Source organism: Salvelinus namaycush, chromosome 22 (assembly GCF_016432855.1).
Source record: "Salvelinus namaycush isolate Seneca chromosome 22, SaNama_1.0, whole genome shotgun sequence".
NCBI classification, from domain to species: Eukaryota; Metazoa; Chordata; class Actinopteri; order Salmoniformes; family Salmonidae; genus Salvelinus; species Salvelinus namaycush.
In genome coordinates, this window is record NC_052328.1 from 32,015,258 (window position 1) to 32,036,643 (window position 21,386).

General features: G+C 51.6%; 1 protein-coding gene across 1 annotated transcript in view; it reads left to right on the plus strand.

Moving 5' to 3' along the window:
- The window catches only part of LOC120017848 (methylcytosine dioxygenase tet3-B-like), an 86,322-nt gene extending 74,849 nt beyond the window's left edge, over nucleotides 1–11,473 (plus strand). The window contains exons 6-12 of the mRNA XM_038960812.1: nucleotides 566–659; nucleotides 935–1,143; nucleotides 2,500–2,650; nucleotides 3,731–4,060; nucleotides 10,823–10,918; nucleotides 11,099–11,152; nucleotides 11,411–11,473. Coding sequence (XP_038816740.1) covers nucleotides 566–659; nucleotides 935–1,143; nucleotides 2,500–2,650; nucleotides 3,731–4,060; nucleotides 10,823–10,918; nucleotides 11,099–11,152; nucleotides 11,411–11,473 — 997 coding nt within the window. The remainder of the gene's footprint in view (nucleotides 1–565; nucleotides 660–934; nucleotides 1,144–2,499; nucleotides 2,651–3,730; nucleotides 4,061–10,822; nucleotides 10,919–11,098; nucleotides 11,153–11,410) is intronic.
- The last annotated feature ends 9,913 nt before the right edge of the window (nucleotides 11,474–21,386 follow it).

The window sequence follows — 21,386 nt, forward strand, 5'->3', positions numbered from 1 at the left end:
TGTACTCAGTGAACCACCTGCCCTGCCAAAGGCCTGGTATCCCACAGGGCTCGTGGTGTTCATGGAATGAGGTGGGGCTTACAGTCATATTATAGCTCATATATTATATTATAGAGGCTGTCGCTGAAGGAAAGCAGCACCAAGCTTGCCACACACACACACACAGAGATACATATTCACACATACAAAAACACACACACACACCCTGCGTGTTAGAACAGGAAACCTCATGGGCCGAGTCGAGGGGCCCATGAGGAGAGTCTCTGCTCTGTAGTTTCTGCTGAATGACATCAGTGCTTTAGTTTTAAACAGTTTTTACTTGTTTTGAGTTGTTCCAAAAACTTTTGCTGCATTTTGGCTATTGATGTAGTCCCACTGTCTTTTGCTAAAGTTCTCAAAATGTGATTTGTGGCTGTATTGACAGTCATTGCAAGATTGTAGTGCTGATGGTCACAGATATGGGGAGAGATGACATTGCTGAAACGATTGTGTTTTTATGTTTTAAGGTGAGACGTGTGAAAAGCCGTTAATATATGATGTATGTTATCGCTGTGTGTGTTCAAAGGTATGGAGAGAAAGGGAAGGCGGTAAGGGTGGAGGTGGTGGTGTATACTGGGAAAGAAGGACGCAGTTCCCAGGGCTGTCCCATCGCCAAGTGGGTAAGTACCTGTGTGTGTGTGTGTGTGTGTGTGTGTGTGTGTGTGTGTGTGTGTGTGTGTGTGTGTGTGTGTGTGTGTGTGTGTGTGTGTGTGTGTGTGTGTGTGTGTGTGTGTGTGTGTGTGTGTGGCTGTGTGGCTGTATGTGTGTGTGTGTGTGTATGTGTGTGTGTGTGTGTGTGTGTGTGTGTGTGTATGCACACGTGTGTGTTTGTATGTGGCTGTGTGTGTGTATACATATCTTCATGTCTGTGTAGTAACCCTTCTCTCTCCCCCAGGTGATCCGTCGGGGCAGTGAGGAGGAGAAGTTGCTGTGTCTGGTGAGACACCGGGCAGGGCACCACTGTGAGAGTGCCGTGGTGGTGATTCTCATCTTGGCATGGGAGGGCATCCCCCGGGGCGTGGCAGACAGTCTGTACCAGGAGCTCACCCAGACTCTCTGTAAATACGGCTCCCCCACCAGCCGGCGCTGCGCACTCAACGAGGAGTGAGTTACTGAAAGAAAATACTTTTACCTATTATTTAATAATAGGCTTACACATACACATTTACATTCATAGAACTAATTATTGTCATAACAAAGGAGTGAGTTATTTTCTTTCTAGCATTTCTAGATAGTGACCTGTCTCTTTCCCGCTCTCTGCAGTTGTGTGCCAGGATCTACTGATTGTCTCACCTCATCCTCCTGCTCTCTCCTCCCTCTCCTCATCTCTCTCCCTCCTCTCTCTCCTCCCTCTCCCCATCTCTCCCCATCTCTCTCCCTCCTTCCCTCTCCCCATCTCTCTCCCTCCTCTCTCCTCCCTCTCCCCATCTCTCTCCCTCCTTCCCTCTCCCCATCTCTCTCCCTCCTCTCTCTCCTCCCTCTCCCCATCTCTCTCTCTCCTCCCTCTCCACATCTCTCTCCCTCCTTTCCTCTCCCCATCTCTCTCCCTCCTTCCCTCTCCCCATCTCTCTCCCTCCTCTCTCTCCCCATCTTTCTCCCTCCTCTCTCTCCCCATCTTTCTCTCTCCTCTCTCTCCCCATCTTTCTCCCTCCTCTCTCTCCCCATCTTTCTCCCTCCTCTCTCTCCCCATCTTTCTCCCTCCTCTCCCTCCCCATCTTTCTCCCTCCTCTCTCTCCCCATCTTTCTCCCTCCTCTCTCTCCCCATCTTTCTCCCTCCTCTCTCTCCCCATCTTTCTCCCTCCTCTCTCTCCTCCCTCTCCCCATCTCTCCCTCCTTCCCTCTCCCCATCTTTCTCCCTCCTCTCTCTCCCCATCTTTCTCCCTCCTCTCTCTCCTCCCTCTCCCCATCTCTCTCCCTCCTTCCCTCTCCCCATCTTTCTCTCTCCTTCCCTCTCCCCATCTCTCTCTCTCCTCCCTCTCCCCATATCTCTCCCTCCTTCCCTCTCCCCATCTCTCTCTCTCCTCTCTCTCCCCATCTCTCTCCCTCCTTCCCTCTCCCCATCTCTCTACCTCCTCTCTCTCCTCCCTCTCCCCATCTCTCTCCTTCCTTCCCTCTCCCCATCTCTCTCCCTCCTCCCCTCTCCCCATCTCTCTCCCTCCTTCCCTCTCCCCCTCCCTCTCGCTCACCCTCCCTCCTTCCCTCTCCCCCTCTCTCTCCCTCCTTCCCTCTCCCCATCTCTCTCCCTCCTTCCCTCTCCCCATCTCTCTCCCTCCTTCCCTCTCCCCATCTTTCTCCCTCCTCTCTCTCCTCCCTCTCCCCATCTCTCTCCCTCCTTCCCTCTCTCCTCCCTCTCCATCTCACCCTCTCCTCCCCCTCCCCATCTCTCCATCTCTCCCCCTCTATCTCCATCTCCCCTTCTCTCCTCCCTCTCCCCATCTCTCTCCCTCCGTTTCTCTCCAGTCGGACGTGTGCTTGCCAGGGTGTGGACCCGAACACCTGCGGCGCTTCCTTCTCCTTCGGCTGCTCCTGGAGTATGTACTTCAACGGCTGCAAGTTCGCCCGCAGCAAGATCCCCCGCAAGTTCCGCCTGCTGGGAGACATGCCGCAGGAGGTGAGGACCAGGACACTCCAGTCAAACTGCGTCAAACTCCATTCCTCTAGGGCCGGCCACAGTGTCAGCAGATCTTCATCCCTCCCTTGCACGTATTTTCCTAATTAAAGCTACACAAAAATAGAAATCGCTGTGCCATTTCCTGGTTGCTAAAATTCTAATAGTTCTCCTAATTTTAGTTTGTGACAAAACAAGCCAGTATAGTGTAGATAATCATTATACCATCTAAACCGCTGTGAAATATATTTTCCATTAACAAACATATTGGCACAGCCAGAAGAGGACTGGCCACCCCTCATAGCCTGGTTCCTCTCTAGGTTTCTTCCTAGGTTCTGGCCTTCCTAGGGAGTTTTTCCTAGCCACCGTGCTTCTACACCTGCATTGCTTGCTGTTTGGGGTTTTAGGCTGGGTTTCTGTACAGCACTTTGAGATATCAGCTGATGTAAGAAGGGCTTTATAAATCAATTTGATTTGAAATTTGATTTGTATTTTCAGCCTTTTTAAGCTGGCTTACAAAACTGAAAGTAAAAGACGCTAAAATGCATAGAAATATTGCTCATAGAACAGATCTACTGCTTCTTAGACTTGCTTTTGATGAGAATGACAGATCTATAACTCACATTTCTATGTACATTTGGTCGGGTCAGAGCTATCTTAAGGGAAAGAGCGGAAAAACCAGCAGACACTGTGGCGCTCTAGAAATTGAGTTTGACACCCTTACTTAGATTTGAGAGCCTGGTCGGAAAATAAACCCTAGCCCCTTCCCTATATGCCTAGACCCTAGCTCTCTACTTTGCTAATGTATGTCTTGTTATAGCTTCATAAACAATGGTTTAGAATAGATATTCCTCAGTGAATAGTCTTCTTGGCATGTTAAAATGGCTAATAGACACCGCCTAGTGGCCTCAGGTGGGTATGACAGCCAAAGTCTGACAAGGACAACAGTGGCTGAAACTGGGATTTCAGGGATTCTCCCGGGGCTCTCCTTTAATTTCACACAGCTTTTCCCTCATCTGTTACTGTTCGTATTTGTCCCACTCTACCTCTGATCTGTGTGTTGTCTGTCTGTGTGTTGTTCAGGAGGTGAAGCTGGAGCATCGTCTGCAGAACCTGGCCACAGACCTGGGTCCTGTCTACCAGAGACTGGCCCCAGAGGCCTTCCAAAACCAGGTGGATCTGGAGCAGGCGGGCCAGGATTGCAGGCTGGGTCGGAGTGCGGGCCGACCTTTCTCCGGGGTCACGGCATGTGTGGATTTCTGCGCCCACGCTCACAAAGACACACAGAACATGAACAACGGCAGCACTGTGGTATGCTCCTCACATGGCTGGATTCACATGCACACACATATTCGCTGTCAAACAAACAGAGACATAGACACAGGTCAAATCAAATCAAAGTTGATTGGTCCCGTACACAGATGTTTAGCGAAATGCTTATGTTACTAGCTTCTAAATTCAGTAAAATGTTAAACAAGTACACAGATAATAAAACAAATGAAGAAATAATTGGAACGGATCAGATTAAGAACCCAAATAACACTGTAACAGTAGTTCAAAAGCAATCTACAAGTATCTACACCAGATTCATTTAGACAATATATACTAAGAATGATATGTACAGCAGTAGATATATTAGACTGACCTGCGGTGTGTATGAAGTGTCACTAAAATGCGATGTACAATAGTAGAAATATTACAATGAGCTACAGGTATGTCTAGAATACAGTATTTAAATACACAGTGTAAACCGGTAGTATCCAGTGGTTAAATGTCTGTATAACATCGGACATTATCGTTGGCTGTGAGTGTGTGTGTGTGTGTGTGTGTGTGTGTGTGTGTGTGTGTGTGTGTGTGAGTGTGTGTGTGTCTGTGTCTGTATGTGTGTGTGTGTGATAGTTTATGTGTGTGTGTGTTGTCTGTGCATCACCTGGTAGACGATTATTGATGGCTGTTCAACAGTCTGATGGTCTGGTAATAGAAGCTGTTCAACAGTCTGATGGTAATAGAAGCTGTTCAACAGTCTGATGGTCTAGTAATATAAGCTGTTCAACAGTCTGATGGTCTGGTAATAGAAGCTGTTCAACAGTCTGATGGTAATAGAAGCTGTTCAACAGTCTGATGGTCTAGTAATATAAGCTGTTCAACAGTCTGATGGTCTGGTAATAGAAGCTGTTCAACAGTCTGATGGTAACAGAAACTGTTCAACAGTCTGATGGTCTAGTAATATAAGCTGTTCAACAGTCTGATGGTCTAGTAATATAAGCTGTTCAACAGTCTGATGGTCTGGTAATAGAAGCTTTTTAACAGTCTGATGGTAATAGAAGCTGTTCAACAGTCTGATGTCCTGGTAATAGAAGCTGTTCAACAGTCTGATGGTCTGGTAATAGAAGCTGTTCAACAGTCTGATGGTCTGGTAATAGAAGCTGTTCAACAGTCTGATGGACTGGTATTAGAAGCTGTTCAATAGTGGGATGGTAACAGAAACTGTTCAATAGTCGGATGGTAATAGAAGCTGTTCAACAGTCTGATGGTCTGGTAATAGAAGCTGTTAAATAGTCTGATGGTAATAGAAGCTGTTCAACAGTCTGATGGTCTGGTAATAGAAGCTGTTCAACTATCTGATGGTCTGGTAATAGAAGCTGTTAAACAGTCTGATGGTCTGGTAATAGAAGCTGTTCAACAGTCTGATGGACTGGTATTAGAAGCTGTTCAATAGTGGGATGGTAACAGAAACTGTTCAATAGTCGGATGGTAATAGAAGCTGTTCAACAGTCTGATGGTCTGGTAGTAGAAGCTGTTCAACAGTCTGATGGTCTGGTAATAGAAGCTGTTCAACAGTTTGATGGTCTGGTAATAGATGGTGTTCAACAGTTTGATGGTCTGGTAATAGATGGTGTTCAACAGTCTGATGGTTGTAGAAGCTGTTCAACAGTTTGATGGTCTGGTAATAGATGGTGTTAAACAGTCTGATGGTCTGGTAATAGAAGCTGTTCAACAGTCTAATGGTCTGGTAATAGAAGCTGTTCAACAGTCTGATGGTCTGGTAGTAGAAGCTGTTCAACAGTCTGATGGTTATAGAAGCTGTTCAACAGTTTGATGGTCTGGTAATAGATGGTGTTCAACAGTTTGATGGTCTGGTAATAGATGGTGTTCAACAGTCTGATGGTCTGGTAATAGATGGTGTTCAACAGTCTGATGGTCTGGTAATAGATGGTGTTCAACAGTTTGATGGTCTGGTAATTGAAGCTGTTCAACAGTCTGATGGTCTGGTAATTGAAGCTGTACAACAGTTTGATGGTCTGGTAATTGAAACTGTCCAACAGTCTGATGGTCTGGTAATAGATGGTGTTCAACAGTCTGATGGTAGTAGAAGCTGTTCAACAGTCTAATGGTCTGGTAATAGAAGCTGTTTAACAGTCTGATGGTCTGGTAATAGAGGCTGTTCAACAGTCTGATGGTCTGGTAATAGAGGCTGTTCAACAGTCTGATGGTCTGGTAATAGAAGCTGTTCAACAGTCTGATGGTCTGGTAATAGAGGCTGTTCAACAGTCTGATGGTCTGGTAATAGAAGCTGTTCAACAGTCTAATGGTCTGGTAATAGATGGTGTTCAACAGTCTGATGGTAATAGAGGCTGTTCAACAGTCTAATGGTCTGGTAATAGAAGCTGTTCAACAGTCTGATGGTCTGGTAATAGAAGCTGTTCAACAGTCTGATGGTCTGGTAATAGAAGCTGTTCAACAGTCTGATGGTCTGGTAATAGAAGCTGTTCAACAGTCTAATGGTCTGGTAATAGAAGCTGTTCAACAGTCTGATGGTCTGGTAATAGAAGCTGTTCAACAGTCTGATGGTCTGGTAATAGAAGCTGTTCAACAGTCTGATGGTCTGGTAATCAAAGCTGTTTAACAGTCTGATGGTAATAGAAGCTTTTTTAACAGTCTGATTGATGGTAATAGAAGCTGTTCAACAGTCTGATGGTTATAGAAGCTGTTTAACAGTCTAATGGTCTGGTAATAGAAGCTGTTCAACAGTCTAATGGTCTGGTAATAGAAGCTGTTCAACAGTCTAATGGTCTGGTAATAGAAGCTGTTCAACAGTCTTATGGTCTGGTAATAGAAGCTGTTCAACAGTCTAATGGTAATAGAAGCTGTTCAACAGTCTGATGGTCTGGTAATAGAAGCTGTTCAACAGTCTGATGGTCTGGTAATAGAAGCTGTTCAACAGTCTGATGGTAATAGAAGCTGTTCAACAGTCTGATGGCCTGGTAATAGAAGCTGTTCAACAGTCTGATGGCCTGGTAATAGAAGCTGTTCAACAGTCTTATGGTCTGGTAATAGAAGCTGTTCAACAGTCTGATGGTCTGGTAATAGAAGCTGTTCAACAGTCTGATGGTCTGGTAATAGAGGCTGTTCAACAGTCTGATGGTCTGGTAATAGAAGCTGTTCAACAGTCTGATGGTCTGGTAATAGAAGCTGTTCAACAGTCTGATGGTCTGGTAATAGAAGCTGTTTAACAGTCTGATGGTCTGGTAATAGAAGCTGTTCAACAGTTTGATGGTCTGGTAATAGAAGCTGTTCAACAGCCTGATGGTTATAGAAGCTGTTTAACAGTCTAATGGTCTGGTAATAGAAGCTGTTTAACAGTCTGATGGCCTGGTAATAGAAGCTGTTTAACAGTCTAATGGTTATAGAAGCTGTTTAATAGTCTGATGGTAATAGAAGCTGTTCAACAGTCTAATGGTTATAGAAGCTGTTTAACAGTCTAATGGTCTGGTAATAGAAGCTGTTCAACAGTCTGATGGACACTAATATAAGCTGGTTATAGAAGCTGTTCGACAGTCTGATGGTCTGGTAATAGAAGCTGTTCAAAAGTCTGAAGGTTATCGAAACTGTTCAACAGTCTGATTGTAATAGAAGCTGTTCAACAGTCTGATGGTCTGGTAATACAAGCTGTTCAACAGTCTGATGGTCTGGTAATAGAAGCTGTTCAACAGTCTGATGGTCTGGTAATAGAAGCTGTTCAATAGTCTGATGGTAATAGAAGCTGTTCAACAGTCTGATGGTATTAGAAGCTGTTCAACAGTCTGATGGTAATAGAAGCTGTTCAATAGTCTGATGGTCTGGTAATAGAAGCTGTTCAATAGTCTGATGGTCTGGTAATAGAAGCTGTTCAACAGTCTGATGGTAATAGAAGCTGTTCAACAGTCTAATGGTCTGGTAATAGAAGCTGTTCAACAGTCTGATGGTAATAGAAGCTGTTCAACAGTCTAATGGTCTGGTAATAGAAGCTGTTCAACATTTTTATGGACTGGTAATAGAAGCTGGTTATAGAAGCTGTTCAACAGTCTGATGGTAATAGAAACTGTTCAACAGTCTAATTGTCTGGTAATAGAAGCTGTTCAATAGTCTGATGGTCTGGTAATAGAATCTATTCAACAGTCTGATGGTAATAGAAGCTGTTCAACAGTCTAATGGTCTGGTAATAGAAGCTGTTCAATAGTCTGATGGTCTGGTAATAGAAGCTATTCAACAGTCTGATGGCCTGGTAATAGAAGCTGTTGAACAGTCTGATGGTCTGGTAGTAGAAGCTATTCAACAGTCTGATGGTCTGGTAATAGAAGCTGGTTATAGAAGCTGTTCAACAGTCTGATGGTTATAGAAGCTGTTCAACGGTCTGATGGTCTGGTAATAGAAGGTGTTCAACGGTCTGATGGTTATAGAAGCTGTTCAACAGTCTGATGGTCTGGTAATAGAAGCTGTTAAACAGTCTGATGGTAATAGAAGCTGTTCAACAGTCTGATGGTATTAGAAGCTGTTCAACTATCTGATGGTCTGGTAATAGAAGCTGTTAAACAGTCTGATGGTAATAGAAGCTGTTCAACAGTCTGATGGTCTGGTAGTAGAAGCTGTTCAACAGTCTGATGGTCTGGTAATAGAAGCTGTTTAACAGTCTGATGGTCTGGTAATAGAAGCTGTTCAACAGTTTGATGGTCTGGTAATAGAAGCTGTTCAACAGCCTGATGGTTATAGAAGCTGTTTAACAGTCTAATGGTCTGGTAATAGAAGCTGTTTAACAGTCTGATGGCCTGGTAATAGAAGCTGTTTAACAGTCTAATGGTTATAGAAGCTGTTTAATAGTCTGATGGTAATAGATGGTAATTAATAGAAGACGCCATACTTATAGACCAGCAACTCAGTCCGTCAGCCAGCCAGCAACTCAGTCAGTCAGACATCCGCAAATCAGTCAGTCAGCCACTCAGTCAGTCAGCCAGCCAAGCCACTCAGTCAGTTCAGCCAGCCAGCCACTCAGTCAGTCAGCAGAAGCCACTCAGTCAGTTCAGCAAGCCAGCACTCAGTAGGTCAGCCGCAGCCACTCAGTCAGTCAGCCAGCAGCCACTCAGTAAGCCACTCAGTCAGTAGTCAGCCTCAGTCAGTCAGTCAGTTCAGCCACTCAGTCAGTCAGTCAGTCAGCCACTCAGTCAGTCAGTCAGCCAGCCACTCAGTCAGGTCAGTCAGACAGCCACTCAGTCAGCAGGCAGCCAGTCACTCAGTCAGTCAGCCAGCCACTCAGTCAGGCAGCCAGCCACTCAGTCAGGCAGCCAGCCACTCAGTCAGGCAGCCAGCCACTCAGTCAGGCAGCCAGCCACTCAGTCAGGCAGCCAGCCAGTCAGCCAGCCACTCAGTCAGGCAGCCAGCCAGCACCAGTCAGCAGCCACTCAAGTCAGTCAGCCATTCACTCAGTCACCATTCACTCAGGTAAGTCAGTCATTCACTCAGTCAGGGGGGGGGTTTTTTTTTCATTTTTTTTTCCCCCCCCCCCCCCCCACTACAGTCAGTTCAGTCAGTTCATTCACTCAGTCAGTCAGATCAGTAGTCATTCACTCAGTCATTCAGTCAGTCAGTCATTCACTCAGTCAGGTCAGTCAGTCATTCACTCAGTACAGTCAGTCAGCAGTCATTCACTCAGCAGTCAGGCAGGTCATTCACTCAGTCAGTCAGTCATTCACTCAGTCAGTCATTACTAAGTCATCACTCAGTCAGTCATTCACTCAGTCAGTCATTCATTCACTCAGTCAGTAGTCACTCATCAGTCAGTCATCATGTCAGGTCAGTCACTCAGTCCCCAGTCAGTCACTCAGCAGCAGTCATAGTCAGTCAGGTCACTCAGTCAGTCAGTCAGTCAACTCACCAGTCACTCCGTCAGTCACTCAGTCAGTCACTCAGTCAGTCACTCAGTCAGTCACTCATTCAGTCAGTCAGTCAAGTCAGTCAGTCACTTCAGTCAGTCAGTCACCAGTCAGTCAGTCACTCAGTCAGTCAGTCACTCAGCAGTCAGTCAGTCATATTCAGTCAGCCACCAGTCTTCAGCCAGACAGGCACTCAGTTCAGTCAGCCAGCCAGCCACTCAGTAAGCAGCAGTCAAGCCACTCAGTCAGTCAGTCAGCAGCCCACTCAGTCAGCCAGCCACTCCAGTCAGCAGCAGTCAATCCAGCCAGCAGCCACTCCAGTCAGCCAGCCAGCCAGACACTCAGTCAGCCAGCCAGCCAGCCACTTCAGTCAGCAGCCAAGACGCCACTCAGTCAGCCAGCCCAGCCAGCCACCCACTCAGTCAGCCAGCAGCACTCAGTCAGTCCAGTCTCCAGCCCCTCAGTCAGTTCAGTCAGCCAGCCACTCAGTCAGTCAGTTCAGCTCAGTTCACAGTCATCACGTCGCAGCCATCAGTCAGTCACGCACCAGCTCATCAGGTCAGCAGTCAGCAGCCACCACATCATATCAGCCACCACCAGTCTCATCGCCAGCCTCAGCAGTCAGTACACAGCCAGCCACTCAGTCAGTTCAGTCAGCCAGAACCACCAGCAGTCATCAGCAGCCACTCAGTCATCAGTCAGCCAGCCCACTCAGTCAGTCAGTCGCAGCCAACTCAGTCAGTCAGCCAGCCACTCAGTCAGTCAGTCAGCCAGACTCACTGCGCGTCAGTCAGCCAGCTCACTCAGTCAGCAGCAGCCTCAGGCATCGCAGCCTCAGTCGAGTCAGTCAGTCAGTCAGCCAGCCACTCAGTCAGTCAGTAGCAGCCCCAGTCAGTCAGCCACGTCAGTCATCCGCATTGCCAGCAGTCAGCCAGCAACTCAGTAGCATCCACGTCAGCCTCAGCCCCCCAGTCATCAGCATCATCAGTCAGTCAGCACTCAGTCAGTCAGCATCAGTCCCAGTCAGCCACTCAGTCAGTCAGCCATCCAGCCACTCACCCACGCACCTCATGTCAGTCAGCCAGTAGCCAGCCGCACCCACTCAGTCAGTCAGCACCAGCCAGCCACTCAGTCACTCAGTCAGCCACTCAGTCCGTCAGTCAGCACTCAGTCAGTTCCCAGCCTCACAGTCAGTAGCCAGCTCACTCAGTCAGTCAGTCAGTCAGACACCACTCCAGTCAGTCAGTCGCAGCCACTCAGTCAGTCAGTAGCCAGCCAGTCAGTCGCACTCATCAGTCAGTCAGGCCTCAGTCCATCAGTCAGCAGCCACGTCACTCAGTAGCCAGTCAGTCAGCATGCACAGTCAAGCCCGCCCAGCAGTCAGCCTCAGTCACGTCAGTCCAGTCAGCCACCATCAGTCAGTTTTCAGCCAGCCATCGTACAGTCAGTCACAGCACCATCATCAGTCCCAGCATCAGTGGCACCACTCAGTCAGTCAGCCAGCCATCTCAGTCAGTTCAGCCAGCCCATCCAGCCAGTCTCGGTCAGCATCTCGCAACTCAGTCGCACATCACAGCCATCGTCAGTCATCAGGCCAGTCAGCCACTCAGCCGTCAGTCAGTCAGCCAGTCAGCAGTAGCCAGCACTCAGTCATCAGCACCACTCAGTCAGCCACTCAGTCCACCAGCGTCAGTCATCACATACAGTCACGCACTCAGTCGTCAGTCAGACACCGTCACATCCAGTCAGTCAGTCAGCACACTCTCATTCCATCAGCCACTCAGTCAGTAGCCAGCCATCAGTCCAGTCCCCCATCGTCAGTCAGCACTCAGTCATGTCAGATCAGTCGTTCAGCTCAGTCAGTCAGTCCAGCCAGCGTCAGCCAGTCGCAGCACATCTCACTCATCATCAGCAGTGCATAGCACTTCAGTCAGTCAGACTCACTCAGTCAGTCGCACTCAGTCAGTCAGCCAGCCAGCCCTCAGTTAGCACTCAGTCAGCAGCCAGCCAGCCAATCAGTCAGTCAGCCAGCCACCACTCCCTCAGTCATCGTCAGCAGTCAGCACTCACCACGTGAGCAGTCAGTACGCCAGCCCATCGTCAGTCGCCCGCACCAGTCAGTCAGGGCCGCACAGTTCAGCAGAATCACTGTCAGTCAGTCAAGCCCTCGCAGTTCCACATCAGTCATAGTAGCCAGCTCAGTGTCACTCGCCAGCTAGCAGTCGCCGCCCTCAGCATTACGCGCACTCAGTAGCACCAGACATCATCAGTCAGCCAGCGCCATATCCAAAAGCACTCATCGCCAGTCCCAGCATCAGAGCCAGCACTCCAGTAAACCACGTCGGCCATCGCATCAGCCTTCCCAGTCAATCAGTAATAGAGTCGTAGTCATTCACTCAGTCAGTCAGTCATTCCTCAGTCAGTCAGTCAGTCATTCACCAGTCAGTCATTCACCAGTCAGTCATTCACTTCAGTCATATCACTCAGTCAGTCATCCTCACTCAGTCAGTCACATTCACTCAGTCAGTCAGGTCACTCAGTCAGTCAGTCAGTCATCTCATCAGCAGTCTCAGTCAGTCAGTCCATCAGTCAGTCACGTCACTCAGGTCACTCATCAGTCCACTCAGTCAGTCACTCAGTCAGTCACTCAGAGTCTCACTACCAATCATTCAGTCACTCAGTCAGTCACTCAGTCAGAATCAGCTCAGGTCAGTCAATCCGTCCCACCTCAATCCACAGTCACCATCAGTCAGTCAGCAGTCAGTCATTCAGTCAAGCAGAAGCCACTCAGTCAGTTCAGCCAGCCAGCCACTCATCAGTCAGCCAGCCAGCACCGGTCAGTGTCGGGAAGTCAGCCCCATCAGCGTCAGTCAGCTATCAGCAGCACTCAGCACCTCGTCAGCAGACATCATCAGTCAGCACAGCCAGCCACCGCCACTCAGTCAGCCACGCCACTCGTCAGCAGCCAGCCAGCCACTCATCCAGCCAGCCAGCAGCCACCCACTCAGTCAGCACCAGCCAGCCACTCAGTTCAGTCCTTCAGCCAGCCATCAGTCATGTCAGCCAGGCCACTCAGTCAGTCAGTCAGCCAGCCACTGCAGTCGTCAGTAGCCAGCCCTCAGCAGTCATCCAGATCAGTTCAGTCATCGCCAGCCACTCCAGTCAGTCAGTCACCAGACCAGCTCACCCAGACTCAGTCAGTCAGCTCAGTCATCAGCCAGCTCAGTCAAGTCAGCAGTCCATCCATCAGTATCAGTCAGCAGCACCTCAGTCAGTCAGTCATCTCCAGCCATCTCAGTCAGTCAGTCAGCCACCACTCAGTCAGTCAGTCATCAGCCACTCAGTCAGTCACCCAGCCACTCAGTCAGACTCCCAGCAGCCACCACGTCAGTCAGTCAGCCAGCACTCAGTCAGTCAGCCAGTCCAGCATCAGTCAGTCAGCACCCACTCAGTCAGTCAGGCAGTCCAGACTCAGATCAGTCAGTCAGCAGCCACTCAGTCATCAGTCAGTCAGTCGTCAGCCAGCCACTACAGTCATCCAGCAGCCAGCCCACACAGTCGCAGTCAGGTCAGCCACCCACTCAGTCAGCAGCTCAGCCAGCCACCACGTCGTCAGTCCCAGTCCAGCCACCACCATCAGGTCAGCAGCAGCCAGCCACCATCAGTCAGCCAGAGCCAGCCACCATCATCAGTCAGCCAGCACTCAGTCCAGTAGCAGACTCAGCACAGAACCACTCAGGCAGCGTCCCAGCCAGCCACTCAGTCCAGTTAGCAGCCACTCATCAGTCAGTCAGCCACTCAGTTCAGTCAGTCAGCCATCCGTCAGTCAGTCAGTCAGCACCCGCACTAGTCAGCCAGTCGGCCAGCCCTCAGTCAGTCAGCCAAGCCACCCAGTCCTGTCAGCCAGCACTAAAGCCAGCCACCCACTCGTCAGCAACCAGCCAACAGATCAGTCAGTCCACAGCCAGCCACTCAGTTCATCCCAGCAGCCCCCTCAGAGCACCAGTCTCAGCCCAGTCCCGTCATCAGGCCACAACTCAGTCGTCAGCCAGCCACTCAGTCAGTCAGCCAGCCACTCAGTCAGAGTCAGCCACTCAGTCAGCAGCCAGAACTCAGTCAGTCAGTCAGCCAGCACTCAGTCATCAGCCAGCCACTCAGTCAGCAGTATCAGCCAGAACATCACGTCAGTCAGTCAGTAGCAGCACTCGCCACTCACAGGTAAGACAGTCAGTCAGCAAAGCAGCTCAGCTCAGTCAGTCAGCCCAGCCAGCTCAGTCGTCACCACGTTCCCAGTCAGTCAGCCCACTCAGTCAGCCAGCCAGGCCATCAGTCAGTCATGTCAGCAGCCACCATCATTCAGTCAGCCCAGCCACCTCAGTCATCCAGTCTTTCTCAGCCCCATCTCTCAGGCCACTCAGTCAGTCAGTCACAGCCAACTCAGTCAGGTCAGTCAGCCACTCAGTCAGTCAGCCCCACTCAGTCAGTCAGTCAGTAGTCAGCCAGCCCCGTCAGTCAGTCAGTCAGCCAGCCAGCACCCACTCAGTCAGTCCAAAACCAGCCCACTCAGTCAGTCGCCAGCCACTCCAGCCAGCAGTCAGCGACTCCAGTCAGAGTCCAGTCAGCTCAGCAACTCAGTCAGTCTAGTCAGCCACCATCAGTCAGTCCACAGTCCAAGTCTCAGGCACCAGTCATCAGTCAGTCAGTCCAGCCAGCCACTCAGTCCAGATCAGTCAGTCAGCCATCCCAGCGCCATCATCAGCCAGCCACCAGTCAGTCAGCAGCAGCCACTCACCGTCACTCAGTCAGTCCAGCCAGCCATCAGTCAGTCAGCCAGCCACTCAGTCAGTCAGCCAGCCACTCAGTAGTCAGTTCAGTGCAGCCACTCAGTCAGCAGTCAGCCAGCAACTCAGTAGTCAGTCAGTCAGCACTCAGTCAGTCAGTCAGCAGCCATCAGCTCAAGTCGTCAGCCAGCCACTCAGTCAGTCAGTCAGTCAGCCAGCACATCAGTCAGCTCAGTCAGCCAGCCACTCAGCTCAGTCAGCCAGCCACTCAGTCAGTCAGCCAGCCACTCAGTCAGTCCAGCCAGCCACTCCAGTCAGTCAGTCAGCCAGCCATCAGCAGTCAGATCAGCCAGTCACTCAGTCAGTCAGTCAGTCAGCCAGCCACTCAGTCAGCTCAGTCAGTCAGTCAGCCAGCCACGTCAGCACTCAGTCAGTCAGTCAGTCAGCCAGCCACTCAGTCAGTCAGTCAGCCAGCCCAGTCAGCCAGTCAGCAGTCACAGCCACAGCCAGTCAGTCAGCCAGCCAGCCATCAGCCAGCAGTCAGGCCAGCCAGTCAGTCAGTCAGTCATCGCCACAGTCAGTCAGCCCAGCCAGTCAGTCAGCAGGCCAGCAGTCAGTCAGTCAGTCAGCCACTCAGCTCAGTCAGTCAGCCATCAGTCAGTCAGTCAGCCACTCAGTCAGTCAGTCAGCCACTAGTCAGTCAGTCGCCACTCAGTCAGTCAGCAGTCCAGCCACTCAGTCAGTCAGCCACTCAGTCAGTCAGCCACTCAGTCAGTCAGCCAGTCAGCAGTCAGCACTCAGTACAGTCAGCAGTCAGCCACTCAGTCAGTCAGTCAGCACCAGTCAGTCAGTCACACCAGTCAGTCAGCATCAGCAGTCAGTCAGCCACTCAGCCAGTCAGTCAGCCCCTCAGTCAGTCAGCCAGTCATCAGCCACTCGTCAGTAGCCACTCAGTCAGTCCAAGCCACTCAGTCAGTCAGGCACTCAGTCAGTCAGTCAAGTCAGTCAGTCGTCAGTCAGTCAGTCAGTTCAGCCACTCAGTCAGGCAGCAGCCACAGCCACTCAGTCAGTCAGTCAGTCAGCCCCCGTCAGTCACCAGCCAGACACTCAGTCAGGCAGACACTCAGTCAGTCAGGCAGACACTCAGTCAGTCAGGCAGACACTCAGTCAGTCAGCCTCAGTCAGTCACACCACTCAGTCAGTCAGCAGCTCACTCAGTCAGTCAGCCAGCCACTCAGCCAGCACTCAGTCACCAGCCACTCAGTCCAGATATCAGTCATCAGCACGCAGCCCCAGTCAGCAGCCCTCAGTCAGTCAGTCAGTCAGTCAGCAGCCAGCCACTCAGTCAGTCACCATCAGTCAGTCACTCAGTCAGTCAGTCAGCAGCCACTCAGTCACAGTCACATCAGCAGTCAGTCAGCAGCACCATCAGTCAGCCAGCCAGCCACTAAGTCAGTACAGTCATCAGACCAGCCAGCCACTCACTCAGTCAGCCACTCAGTCAGGTCAGTCAGTCAGCCACACAGTCAGTCAGTCAGCCAGCCACTCAGTCAGGCAGTCACAGCTAGTCAGTCAGCAGCTCACCAGGTCAGTCAGTCAGTCAGCCAGTCAGCCAGTCATCAGTCAGTCAGCAGCCCTAGCCAGCCAGCACACTCAGTCAGTCAGCCACTCAGTCAGTCAGTCAGTCAGCCACTCACTCAGTCAGTCAGCCACTCACTCAGTCAGTCAGCCACTCACTCAGTCAGTCAGCCACTCACTCAGTCAGTCAGCCAGTCACAGCCATTCAGCCGAGTCAGTCAGTCCACTTCAGTCGTCAGTCAGTCCAGGTCATTCCTCACTCAGTCAGTCAGTCAGTCATTTCATCATCAGTCAGTCTCAGTCAGTCATTCAGCGTCAGTCAGTCAGTCAGTCAGTCACTTCACTCAGTCAGTCAGTCATTCACTCAGTCACGTCAGTCAGTCATTCACGTCAGTCAGTCATTCACTCAGATCAGTCATTCACTCAGTCATTCACTCAGTCAGTCCATTCACTCAGTCAGTCATCTCATTCACTCAGTCAGTCAGTCACTCAGTCAGTCATCATCATTCACTCAGTCAGTCCAGTCACTCAGTCAGTCAGTCACTCAGTCAGTCAGTATCAGTCAGTCAGTCAGTCAGGTCACTCACGTCACATCACTCAGTCATCCAGTCAGTCACTCTCAGTCAGTCACTCAGTCAGTCACTCAGTCCAGTCACTCAGTCAGTCATCATCAGTCAGTCATCTCAGTTCGTCAGCTCACTCAGTCAGTCAGTCACTCAGTCAGTCAGTCATCAGTCAGCCACTCAGCCTCACTTCAGACAGCCAGCCACTCAGTCAGTCAGCCTCAGCCAGCCACTCAGTCAAGTCAGCCAGTCAGCCATCAGCAGTCAGTCAGTCAGTCAGCCACACTCAGTCAGCAGCCACCAGTCGTCAGCAGAGCCGCCAGCAGCCACTCAGTCGCCAGGCAGCAGCCACTCAGTCAGGCAGTCAGCAGCCAACTCAGGTCAGCCAGCCAGTCAGCTTCAGTCAGCCAGCCAGCAGTCAGTCCACCCACTCAGTCAGCAGCAGCCACCAGTCAGTCAGCTCAGCTCAGACAATCAGTCAGTCAGCCAGCCACGTCAGTCAGTCAGTCAGCCAGCACTCAGTCAGTCAGTCAGTCCAGGCCACTCAGTCAGTCAGTCAGCCAGACCTCACGTCAGTCAGTCAGTCAGCCAGCCACACAGTCAGTCAGTCAGCCAGCCACTCAGTCAGCAGCCAGTCAGCCAGCCCAGCCTCAGTCAGTCCAGTCAGCCAGCAGCTCAGTCAGTCAGTCAGCCAGCCACTCAGTCAGCATCAGCCAGCACTCAGTCAGCAGTCAGCCAGCCAACTCAGTCAGTCAGTCAGCCAGCCACTCAGTCAGTCAGTCAGCCAGCCACTCAGTCAGTCAGCCAGTCAGTCAGTCAGCCAGCCACTCAGTCAGTCAGCCAGCCACTCAGTCAGTCAGTCAGCCAGCCATTCAGTCAGTCAGTCAGCCAGCCACTCAGTCAGTCAGTACAGCCAGCCACACAGTCAGTCAGTCAGCCAGCCACACAGTCAGCTCAGTCAGCCAGCCACCTCAGCAGTCAGTCAGCAGTCAGGTCAGCCACTCAGTCAGTCAGTCAGCAGCAGCCACTCAGTCAGTCAGTCAGCAGCCAGCCACTCAGCTCGCTCAGTCAGCCAGCCACTCAGTCAGTCAGCTCAGCCAGCCACTCAGTCAGTCAGTCAGGCAGCCAGCCACTCAGTCAGTCCAGTCAGCCAGCCACTCAGTCAGTCAGTCAGCCAGCACTCATAGTCAGTCAGCCAGTCAGTCAGTCAGCCAGCCACTCAGTCAGTCAGTCAGTCAGCCAGCAACCCCAGTCAGCCAGCAGCCACCCACTCAGTCAGGCCAGCCAGGCCAGCCACCATCGTCAGCCAGCCAGCCAAGCCACCCATCAGTCAGCCAGACAGCCAGCCAGCCATCTCAGTAGCCAGCCAGCCAGCAGCCACCCACTCAGTCAGTCAGCCAGCCACCCACTCAGTCAGTCAGCCAGCCACCAGTCAGTCAGCCAGCCACTCAGCAGTCAGTCAGCCAAGCCACCAGTCAGTCAGCCAAGCCACTCAGTCAGTCAGCCAGCCACTCAGTCAGTCAGCCAGCCACTCAGTCAGTCAGTCAGCCACTGCACAGTCATCAGCCAGCCAGTCAGTCAGTCAGTCAGCAACAGTCGTCAGTCAGCCACTCAGTCAGTCAGTCAGCCAGCCACTTCAGTCAGTCACTCAGTCCAGGCATAGTCAGTCAGACTCAGTCAGTCAGTCAGTCAGCCAGACTCAGCGTCAGTCAGTCAGTCAGCCAGTCAGTCAGCGCAGCAGCCACTCAGTCAGTCCAGCCAGCCACTCAGTCAGTTCAGTCCAGTCCAGCCACTCAGTCAGTCAGTCAGCCAGCCACCCAGCAGTCAGCCAGCCACTCAGCTCAAGTCAGCAGCCTACAGTCAGCTCAGTCAGCCAGCCACTCAGTCAGTCAGTCCAGCCACTCAGTCAGTCAGTCAGCACCAGTCCACTCAGCCAGTCAGCTCAGACACTCAGTCAGTCAGCCAGCCACTCAGTCAGTCAGTCAGTCAGTCAGTCAGCCAGCAGTCAGTCAGTCAGTCAGCCAGCCATCTCAGTCAGTCAGCTCATCTCAGTCAGTCAGCCAGCCAGCCAGTCCCAGTCAGTCCAGCCACTCAGTCAGTCAGTCAGCCACTCAGTCAGTCAGCCAGCCACTCAGTCAGGCAGTCAGCACTCAGTCAGTCAGTCAGTCAGTCAGCCAGCTCAGCCACTCAGCAGCAGTCAGTCAGCCAGCCAGCCAGCCCACTCAGTCAGCCAGCCAGCAGCCACCCCACTCAGTCAGCAAGACAGTCCAGCCACCACTCAGTCAGTCAGCCAGCCTCACGTCAGTCAGTCAGCCAGCCACTCAGGTCAGGTCAGCAGCCAGCCATCATCAGCCAGTCAGCCGCAGCCAGTCAGTCAGTCAAGCACTCAGTCAGTCAGCCAGCCACTCAGTCAGTCAGTCAGCCAGCCACTCAGTCAGTCCAAGTCAGCCAGCCAGTCAGTCAGCCACCAGTCAGTCAGTCAGCAGCCACTCAGTCAGTCAGTCAGTCAGCAGCCCTCAGTCAGTCAGCCAGTCCATCAGTCAGTCAGCCAGCACTCCTCAGGTCAGCCAGCTCAGTCAGTCACGTCGTCAGCCACTCAGTCATCAGCTCAGTCAGCTCAGCCACTCAGTCAGTCAGTCAGCCAGACACTCAGTTCAGTCAGTTCAGCCAGCCAACCAGTCGTCAGCAGCCACTCAGTAAGTCAGCGCCACTCAGTCAGTCAGTCAGCCAGCCAACTCAGTCAGCCAGTCCAGTCAGTCAGTCAGGTCAGCAGCCACTCAGTCAGTCACTCAGGTCAGTCAGAATCAGTCAGCCAGCCACTCAGTCAGTCAGTCAGCCAGCCAGCCAGTCAGTCAGCCACTAGTCAGCCAGTCAGCCAGCAGTCAGCCAGTCAGCCGTCAGCCAGGCCACTCAGTCAGTCCAGCCAGCACTCAGCGCCAGCAGTCAGCAGCAGTCCAGTCAATCAGCCAGCAGTCAGCCAGTCAGCAGTCAAGCACTCAGATCAGTCAGTCAGCCACTCAGTCAGTCAGTCAGTCATCACTCAGCAGTCAGTCAGTCCACTGTCAGTCATTCAGTCAGCATTCACTCAGTCAGTCAGCCAGGCCATCAGTACAGCACAGTCAGCAGCACCAGTCAGTCAGCCACTCAGTCAGTCAGTCACTCAGCCAGTCAGCCACTAGTCAGTCAGCCGACAGCATCACTCAGTCAGCACTCATCAGTTCAGTCATCACCAGGTCAGCCAGCATTCAGGTCAGTCTCAGCCAGCCACTAGTCACTCAGTCAGTCACTCAGTCAGTCAGTCCAGTCAGTCCAGCACACTCACATCAGTCAGTCAGTCAGCAATCAACTCACCAGTCAGCTCAGTCAGCCACTCAGTCAGTTTCACTCAGTCTCAGTCAGTCAGTCAGTCCATTCACTCGTCAGTCAGTCATTCACTCAGTCAGTCAGATCAGTCAGTGTACACTCAGTGCAGTCAGTCAGTCATTCACTCAGACAGCATCAGTCATTCACTCAGTCAGTCAGATCAGTCAGTCATTCTCAGGCTCAGTCATTCACTCAGTCAGTCAGTCAGCATTCACTCAGTCAGTCAGTGTCACACTCAGTCTCAGCTCAGTCATTCACTCGTCACTTCAGCTCAGTCAGTCAGTATCACTCAGCATCAGTCTCATCAGTCAGTCACTCAGTCAGTGCAGTCATCAGTCAGTCAGTCAGTCACTCAGTCAGTCAGTCAGTCATCAGTCAGTCAGACTCAGTCAGTCAGTCAGTCCAGTCACTCACTCTGCAGTCAGCGTCACTCAGTCACTCACTCAGTCAGCTCAGCTCATCAGTCAGTCACTCAGTCAGTCACTCACTCAGTCAGTCACTCAGTCAGTCACTCAGTCAGTCACAGTCAGTCAGTCAATCAGCTCAGCGTCAGTCACTCAGTCAGTCAGTCATCAGTCAGTCAGTCAGTCAGAGTCAGTCATTCAGTCAGCCATCAGTCATCATCAGCCAGCCCAGCCACTCATCAAGTCAGCCAGCACAGCCACTCAGTCAGTCAGTCAGTCAGCCACTCAGTCAGTCAGTCAGTCAGCACATCAGTCAGTGCAGCAGCCAGCCACTCAGTCACAGCCAGCCACTCAGTCACAGCCAGCCACTCAGTCACAGCCAGCCAGCACAGCCAGCCCAGCCACTCAGAGCCAGCCAGCTTCATCAGCCAGCAGCCAGCCACTCAGTCAGCCAGCCAGCCAGCCACTCAGCAGTCCAGCCAGCCAGCCAGCCCATCAGTCAGCCAGCCAGCCAGCTCAGTCAGCAGCAGCCAGCCACTCAGTCAGAGCAGCCAGCCCAATCAGTCAGTCAGTCACCAGGACACTCAGTCAGTCAGTCAGCTCAGCCATCTCAGCACACTCAGTCAGCCAGCCACTCAGTCAGCCAGCAGCCAGCCACTCCAGTCAGCCAGCAGCCAGCCACTCAGTCAGTCAGCTCAGCAGCAGCCACTGCAGATCAGTCAGCTCAGTCATCAGCCAGCACTCAGGGTCAGTCAGCAGCCAGCCATCAGTAGTCAGTCAGTCAGCCAAGTCATCTCGGTCAGCATCAGTCAGCCAGCCACTCAGTCAGTCAGTCAGCCACTCAGGCAGGTCAGTCAGCCAGA